General features: G+C 44.7%; 1 protein-coding gene across 1 annotated transcript; it reads right to left on the bottom strand.

Annotated features, from left to right (window-relative positions):
• Positions 1-3,310: 3,310 nt before the first annotated feature.
• Positions 3,311-8,014, bottom strand: LOC114261650 (uncharacterized). The gene is made up of 6 exons (XM_082886042.1): positions 6,065-8,014; positions 5,288-5,934; positions 4,867-5,028; positions 4,197-4,760; positions 4,018-4,116; positions 3,311-3,790 (listed from the first exon to the last, which is right to left on the bottom strand). Exons 4-6 carry the CDS (start codon positions 4,467-4,469, stop codon positions 3,476-3,478), a joined length of 687 nt encoding a protein of 228 aa, XP_082742168.1. The 5' UTR covers positions 4,470-4,760; positions 4,867-5,028; positions 5,288-5,934; positions 6,065-8,014; the 3' UTR covers positions 3,311-3,475.
• Between the last annotated feature and the right edge of the window lie 463 nt (positions 8,015-8,477).

Raw genomic sequence — 8,477 nt, 5'->3', positions numbered from 1 at the left:
CATGAGTATATCTTGGTGGCAATAGACTATTTTACAAAATGGGTCGAGGCCCAATCCTACGCGGTGCTGAAAGCATCGTATGTAGCCAAGTTCATCAGGAATAATATCATCTGTCGCTATGGGGTCCTGAATGAGATCATTTCGGACATTGGTTTCCACTTCAAGAAAAAAGTGATTGACTTATTGGAGAAATACAACGTAACTTTTCATAAGCCATCCACATATCGGCCGTATACCAACGGAGCTGTTGAGGCCGCCAACAAGAACATCAAGCACATTCTACAGAAAATGGTGGAAACCTATAGGGACTGGCCAGATAAGTTGCCATTTGCTCTTTGGGGCTACAGGACATCAATTCGAACATCTACTGGGGCAACTCTGTATTCTCTAGTTTATGGGATGGAGGTTATTTTTCCGATTGAAGTTGAAGCTCTGTCGCTACGAGTTATGGCTGAGTGCCAGATAGTAGAAGCAGATTGGCAACAGAGTAAGTTTGAAGAACTAATGTTGTTCGATGAGAGGAGGCTGAAAGAACTGTACCACGTCCAAGGTTATCAACGAAGGATTGCCAGGGCTTTCAACAAGAAAGTTAAGTCCAGGAATCTGAAAAAAGGGGATCTGGTGCTCAAAGACAACCGAGTTCCCATCCATGACCCTATGGGCAAGTTCAAACCCAATTGGACTGGTCCTTACATCATCAAATCTATTTGGTCGGGTGGAGCTGTCATTCTTATGGGCTTAGATGGCCTCGAGTTCTCCCAACCAATCAACATGGACAAGTTAAAGAAATACTATCCTTAAGAGGCTTGCTAGGCCGAAAACCTGAAAGGGCGACCTAGGCAAAAATTAGAGCACAAAAAATTTGAAATAAGAAAAACTGAGCTCGCAAGGTTAAAAATCCAAAAAGGGTGGCCTTGACAAAAGTTAGAGTGCAAAAGGAGTGTTAATACCCGAGTGAACTTGAACTGAACTACGTAAGGCTTGATTCCCATCTTTGGGATATGTAGGCAACTTCATTCTGAAGTCCAGCCATAAACACTTCTAAATTAGTTGTGTCCATGAGATTGTTCTAGTCATCTTTGTCTTTTTTACATTCAAGAGTTCGGTTGTAATCTCCAGTGCAGTGCAGTGCAGTGCTATTCAAACAAGGGGCAACTTTTTAGTTATTGGATTCAGGGTTGTACATCTCAAGGATAGATTTTGGGTGTGTCCAGTTGTGATCCTTATCGAAAATGGTTTTGAAAAGTTTTAATAAAAGTAGATTTTGTTCAAATTAATCTTTTTACAACTTAGATCATTTTTGGACCAAATGGAAAACTTTCAGTACCCACAACCTTCAATTTCATTGATTTCAATACAGAGTTCTCTGACTCTTGATACAAATCGAAGTTGTTTTTTATTACATTCAAAGGAAAACTTGAAAGTACAGATCAAAGCAATAAACTCGGGGCATAGTTGAGTCAGGTGTTCTTCCATCCCCTCCCAGAGCTTGTGGAAGCTTCAGATGCTAAAGAAGGCTCAGTTTGCGCCTCATTTTCAAACCAAGCTATGCATTCGCCAGAAAGAGCGCAACTGAAATTGGGGAGGGGAGCCAGAAGTTCTCTTGTTCTCCATGCGGTGGGATATCGAGCTAGCTGTGTACCTCAGATTGGAAATGAAGTCTGGTACTCTACCCCCTCTTTTGGACAAGTCTGGTCGTGTTCGAACTGGCGCCGGAACCGGAAGGGAAAATAGAAGACACAGTATGTCAAGCCAATCAACTGAATGCCAGGCTATCGGGACATGCTATAGCTCGTCTCAGGCAGATCAAACCAGGGGCAATGCCAAACAATGTCAACAGCAGACCTATTGCACATCCAGTGGCACCACTACCCCTTGTTTGGGAAACCAACTAGCCGTGGGCGAAAGAAATAGCCGCGCGTTGAATATGCTGGGTAAGAGTCCACTACTTTCAACCTATCCAAGAGCCATATTTGGGGAGGGATGAAAAATAAGAGAGAATAAAGAATGTAGAGGTGTACGTAGAGAGAAAACTGAGAAAAGGGTTTTAAGAGAAAAACAGAGCATGAGGGCCGAGTGATGTGAGAAACACATGTGAGAAGGATGAGAAACATAACCTATAAGAGTAGTGGACTTCCTGCGAACTTGGTTGTCTCCTGGCGATGGAAAGCATCCAAACCCATTAAAATCTCGACTAGTGTCAAGCCGATGCAGCTCTTGCCCTCCTTCAAGCCTTGGGCAACTTCGATCAAGTGAATGCTAGACCCTCCGAAGCCAGGGACAAGCAGAAAATGAGCCAACATGCATAAGCAGAGGGCATGCTGCCGAAAACTTTGCCAAAGACGGTCACTGCGGTTACCGGTATCAGAAAATTTGGTGAATGAGATTGGGAATGTCCAACTCCCCGTTGCGAACCAAAGATCGGGCATCGTGTAAAGTGAGCCCACACATCCGTTCTAAAGCTTGGATATGGCCAAAATGTGACTGGGGCAAGATTTCCTCGTCACTCCGGGATTCCATCAAAACTTGAAACTCTTCGATTATTGGTCATATCTCTTGTCCCCTAAAGCTAAAAACATGCGTAACCGGGTTCCAACATCTAACCGCGACATGAAGGAACGGAAAACATAGTGGAGTATGACTTAGCAGGAATAGTGCATTTATCCCGAAATCTCAAAAATTCAGCTTTTCTGAGCCATCTAAATTCGCAATCCAATCGGAGAGTTTTTCGGTGAAGAATGGTTCCATTTGAAGCAAAAACAGAGCTGGAATGAAGAAACTACGTAGTCCTAACTTTTGTAGAAGATAAGGCACTGAGTGGAAGCCAGGTGGCAACAACCTGGAGACTCCCTGCATTACTGGCTGACCGACCAGTTAAGGTAGCTGACTGGCCACCTTAGTGGCCGATAATCATCACTAAGTGGCCGACAGCCACTGTTTGTCTTCAGCAGAATGTCTTTGGCCTTCCTATGTGTTGACAATGCTGAGAACCTGTGTTTTGTTCTACTCTGGATGCGTTCTGCTATTTTGTTTTAGTAGTTTTGTTGAGTCGCTCTCAAGTTTGTTTCAATTTGTTTACCGAGTTGTTGTAATTTGCTTATCGAGTTGTATTTGTTTCGTTTATTGAGTAGTTGTTTTGTTTATCGAGTTAGTTGTTCTTTGAGTTGTTTTACTCTGTTTGTTATGGTTTGGTTGGTTCATTACTTGACTAAGCAATTGTTAAGACAATGTACAAATATTTAATTTTCATCAAATCCAGTTTTTGTGTAAAATGGTGCAATGCGATGCTCAGAATGTAAAATACAACATGTTTTCATCAAAAAGGATGTTTTTATTCCAATCATGGTTTCTTTTTACAAAGAGTACAAGTTTTAAAGAAAATAAAACTGCCTAAGGCTGTACAATGTGCTAACACTACTAGCAAAAAAAAAAAAGAGAAACAAAGCAAAAAGCATCTAAATCAGTGCCACCTATCTCAAGATCGAGAGGCCCTCTTCGTCCTCTTCCTGGGCATGGACTCGGAGCTATCGCCATCGGCGCCACTGTCTGAATCTGAGCGGGAGCCTGAACCAGAGCTGCCTCCGCTCCCATCCTCAGAGCCCTCCTCAGGATCTTCACCACCTTCAGAACCCAAGCCGGTGCCGTCGTTTTCACCCTCAGATGACCCTGACTGGGGACTTGTTGGCTTCTCGTCCTCACTAGTCTCATCATCGTCATCGCGTATGATAAGCTCCCGACGTCTCCCTGTTGCTGGGGAAGGCTCTGATGGTCCTGTCTGTAGATGTGTGACCTGAAATGGCAGTTTGAATATATCAGCCATAGTATGTGTATCAGATGCAAGTATGGTGTGCATAATGAGTACATGCAGAAGTCAAATATAGTATGTGAATGTAATGTGTCAGGTGTGATCTATACATGCAGTGTATAAGTGTGGTGTAGGGAAATGTTCAGTTGAGATGTCAGTTTCAGTATATCAGCAGAAATATGATAACTGAAATGCAAGAAAACTGAAATTACCTGAATGCCGTGGGAGCCAAGCATCATCTCCCTCCTCAAGATCATGCCCTCGAATGAGGCCAACACCTCGAGTAACCCCTCGACATACCCGATGGAGGACTGCAAATACAAGTTGAAATGATCAGTGAATGAATGAATGTCTGAGTATTTGAGCGATAAATGAAAGCTGTAATGCATACCGATGGTGAATTGGGTGTCCTGACATATCTGTGACTAGGCAACGGAGGCTCAATCGGGATCTGATAAGGTACTCCGGAGTACCGCCAACCTGTCAGCTCAGTCGGAAGATCTGGCCATCCAAAACTCTGCCTAACATGGGGTATCCCTCGAGCCCTACCCCTCGGTGCTTGGGCCTTGCTTGTCGAAGGGGCATCTGTTGCTCGGGCCTTGCTCGACGGAGGAATATCAGGTGCCCTCCTCGTGTGAGCATGAACACCTATCAACGGAGGCATGAGGTACGTCTAGAGATAAGTCGTATAATCCCCCTCCCCAATGAAGAGGTCTGCATCTTCACCCCACATGAAGTCAATGATATCCTGAGGGGAGAGACTCTCTGTGGCTCGCATGGAAGGTGGAGATAGTAAGGGAATCGACTGTAATGGTAGACCCAGCGCCTAGTGCATGAAGCGCTCGCCTAGAAACCAGACTCGGCCTACTGGCCCCTCAAGCAGGAGTCGATATCGGGAAGCGCCCCAAGCTCCGGCAAACTAAAACCTGACACCCTTTGGCATCATCACTCAGGGCTGCCATGCGATTTGAAGACAGCAAATGCATAGATTGATGAGTTGCCATTAGATATGTAAAATGAATTGATGCTGAAAACAGAAAGAACTGTGAGTTTCGAATTACCTCTATCGCCCTCATTGTGTCGAACTACTGGCGAAGGAATAAGAGGGTCTCCCGGGTCCTCGGCTAGCACCGACCGTCGTATCGATGCGAGTATGGCACCTCAAGAGGTGTCTCAACCTCCGGCTCGGGAGCAAGCGCTGGGAAATATGTGTACACCCATAGCTGTACGAAGCAAGATAGTAGTAGTGAGAATACAGATAAACACAGATAATGTGGAAAGCAGAGTATGTGTGCAATGTCCAGAAAATGCAGAATGCAAAGAATACAGAACACAGAAAATGCAGAAAGCGAAGTGTGTAGTGCAATGTATAGAAAGTACAAATACAGAGATTAGACTATGTGTGTGTAGTGTGCAGTGTGCGGTGTGTGCAGTGTACAGAAAGTGCAAAGCAGAAAGCACAGCAGAAAATGTAAAGCATACCTCCCAGGCTCTCCAATAGCTGCCAACTCTATTCCTGCTCCTGCAGGAGGTTGAGCTCATGTAGCAGTATAGGGTAGCGAGGCCGGCGCCACCCTAATCATAATGCTGAACCTGAGATAGGTCCACTAAGGCGCTCAAAAGATATAGCCCGACTGTGGTCGCCTTGTCGGCGAACAAGGTAGTGTCGAAGAGGAACATCAGGAAACCTCGGGCATACTGCTCGGTCCCCTCTACAGTCGCTGGGTCTGTCCCTCTGAAGTGGTCTGCGAACCAGGAGTATCGGACCATCCCTAATCAGAAGATAGGCGGGTGTGCTCCCAGCAAATAGGTCTAGCAGCCTCCCACTCACCCATATTGGAGTCGTATGGGATCGGCTGGCCTCCCACCTTAAGGCCCGTTAACATGGCAAAATTATATGGGGTCATCGTCATATCCCCGGTGGAAGACAAATGGAAGGAGTTAGTGGTATCCCACCATCTTTCTACTAGTGTGCCCAAGAGAGTCTTGCTCACCATGAGATGCGACAGCCCCATGCAGAACAAACCGAACCCCGCCTCATCGATGATCTGGCGAACGCCGTCGGGGAGGTCCATATACCACTCTCTCCTTGTGGTGGACCCATATCCGCGGGTAAAACAGGAGTTTACCTATGTTCAGAATGAGTAGAAATACAGTGTGTGAATGTGTTCAGAATGAGTAGATGAAATACAGTGCAAAAGTGTGAGCTATACAAGAAATGTAAAGTACATCGCAGAAATGTAAGAATGTAGTACATACCTCGGAGGCACCTTGGGACAAGTGAGACTTTGGCTCTCGCAGCAGGAGATTTGCTGGTGTGTGTCATGCAAATCCGCTGAAGTGACGGATTGTCGGTACCTCTCCGGATTGAAAGGTCGCACTCTAGGCGGCAATGGTATGGACTCAGGCTCTCCCTCCATCCCAGGAGAACCCCCGTCATGTGAAACGTCGTCTGCCATCTGGAAAGAAGGTGAGAAAGCAGGCGACGATGAGCAAAATAGGTGAAAAGTGCCAAAAGTCAACGAAAGTCAACTCTCGGAGAGAGAAAATGGGAGAAAAAGTCAAAGCTCGGGAAAAAGCGCCAAACTCGAGATAAACTTGAAGGAAACAACCTCAAGTGGTGAAAATGGAGAAAAAAGCTCCGAAAACAAATTTCAATTGGTTTAAAATAGAGGAAACCGAAAGGTTTTAGCGAATCAACTTCGCGAGGGGCTTTGGAAAACGAGTGTAAAGCACGAATCTAGGAGGAAAAAGTGTCTAGGGATGAAGAGGAGAGAATTTCGGCACTGTAGGTGTGAAGAAATGTGATTTGGGAATGTGTTTTTAAAGATCTCCATGCAAAAAGACCGAAATAGCCCAGAATTATCACAACTGGTCGACTGGCCAGTTTTTGTGGCTGACCGGCCACTTAGGTGGCCGACAGAATTTTCAGGTTGCCGACATAGCTTCAGGGTGGCCGGCAGGTGTTCAGTGTTCTCCCTGTGTGTTTTTATGCTATTTTGTGTCCTTGTCTCTCAAGAAAGTGTAAGAAAAGTTCACTTTTCAACTCCAAGTGTCTCTGTGGAAGTTTCAACTCATGTCTTCAATGCATGACTCATTGTCAGCCGGCATGAACGAGGTGTATCCTTTTGAAATACATTGTAATTCCTCCGAGAGGTAAATCTGAGGTTGCAACTGAATTGGCCTTGTTAAGACGCGCATTTCTTTATTCAGTGTTTTGCATTTAACATGCTATTGATGTTGCATTGAATACGCATTGTTGTTGTGCACAGAATATGTATGTTGTGTTGCATTGCACTACACATGTTCTCATGTTTGCAAAGAATATGCATGTTACATTGTATTGCATTGTACATGCCCTTACATTCGCATAGAAAATGTCCGTACCTGTTGCATTGAACATGCATTTGGTGTTGCATAGAACATGCTCCATGTTTCGTTGCATAGAATATGCTTCTGTTTTCTTCCTCGCATGATGTGCAGGAAGAATGCCTCTGAGCGTTGTGTCGTGGTTATTCGTCTTGCATAGAATATGCATTCTTATTGTATTGTACCTGTCAAAGTTTCTTTCTTATGCAGGCACGATATTATATGTACGGTTTATTCAAAGTTGGTGCAACCAAACGATATTGTATGTGCGGTTCATTCAAAGCTGGTGTAACTAGACGATATTATATGTTCGGTTTATTCAGAAGAACTTCAAGTAAGATCATTCCTGTCCTTGGAGCCCCCTTTTGGTTAGAAACACTCGGGTATGCCCGGTGTTTACATCACTCATTTGTTTTGGTTAGAAACACTTGGGTTATGTGCCCGATGTTTATACCTTGTGTTGGTTAGAAGCATTGGGTTGTGTGCCTAATGTTTATACTACTCCTTGTTTTGGTTAGAAACACTTGGGTTTTGTGCCTGATGTTTATACCTTGTTTTGGTTAGAAGCATTGGGTTGTGTGCTTGATGTTTATACCACTCCTTGTTTTGGTTAGAAACACTTAGGTTGTGTGCCCAATGTTTATACCTTGTTTTGGTTAGAAGCATTGGGTCGTGTGCCCGACGTTTGTACCTTGTTTTTTGTTAGAAACACTCGGGTATGCCTGGTGTTTATACTACTCCCCTCTTTGGTTAGAAGCATTGGGTCGTGTGCTCGATGTTTATCTCTTGCTTTGGTTAGAAACATTGCGTTGTGTGCCCGATGTTTATACTACCCTTCTGGTTAGGAGCGTTTGGAATGTGTTTCGACACTTATACCACTTTGTTTTGGTTAGAAACATTGGGTTGTGTGCCCGATGTTTATACCACCATTCTGGCTAGAAGCGTTTGGAACGTGTTTCAACACTTATACCACTCTATTTTGGTTAGAAACATTGGAACGTGCTTTGATGTTTATACCACCCTCTGGTGTTTGCACCGCTCTCTTTTCCCTCTCGCGCGTGGCGCGTTAGGACGCTTTGGTTAAATGCATCTGGACAGATTCCAATGCTTATACTGCTCTTTGTTTTGGTTGCATAATGGTTGGATGTGTTTCGCCTGTTATCACTGTTTTCTGTGATTCGAAGCCTTAGGATGTGTTCCTAGGTTCACACCATCTCACTCCTCGCGTGTGCCACGTGTTGGGATCTTGTTTGCCGTCTCGGGTGTGTCCGACGGTTGTGGTTCTTTACCTTTCTCTCATGAT

The sequence above is a fragment of the Camellia sinensis genome, chromosome 9, assembly GCF_055761805.1.
Source record: "Camellia sinensis isolate YWXY chromosome 9, ASM5576180v1, whole genome shotgun sequence".
Lineage (NCBI taxonomy): Eukaryota > Viridiplantae > Streptophyta > Magnoliopsida > Ericales > Theaceae > Camellia > Camellia sinensis.
Note: the sequence above shows the minus strand (reverse complement) of the source record. Positions and strands in the feature narration are given on the sequence as shown.

What these genes read in the sequence shown, in the direction of transcription:
- LOC114261650 (XM_082886042.1), bottom strand. Translation starts at nt 4,469, where the DNA reads ATGCCTCCGTTGATAGGTGTTCATGCTCACACGAGGAGGGCACCTGAT. An exon ending in GGACACCCAATTCACCATCG is followed by an intron (nt 4,117 to 4,196) that starts GTATGCATTACA and finishes TTGTATTTGCAG; the next exon opens with TCCTCCATCGGGTATGTCGA. An exon ending in TTGGCTCCCACGGCATTCAG is followed by an intron (nt 3,791 to 4,017) that starts GTAATTTCAGTT and finishes CTGCCATTTCAG; the next exon opens with GTCACACATCTACAGACAGG.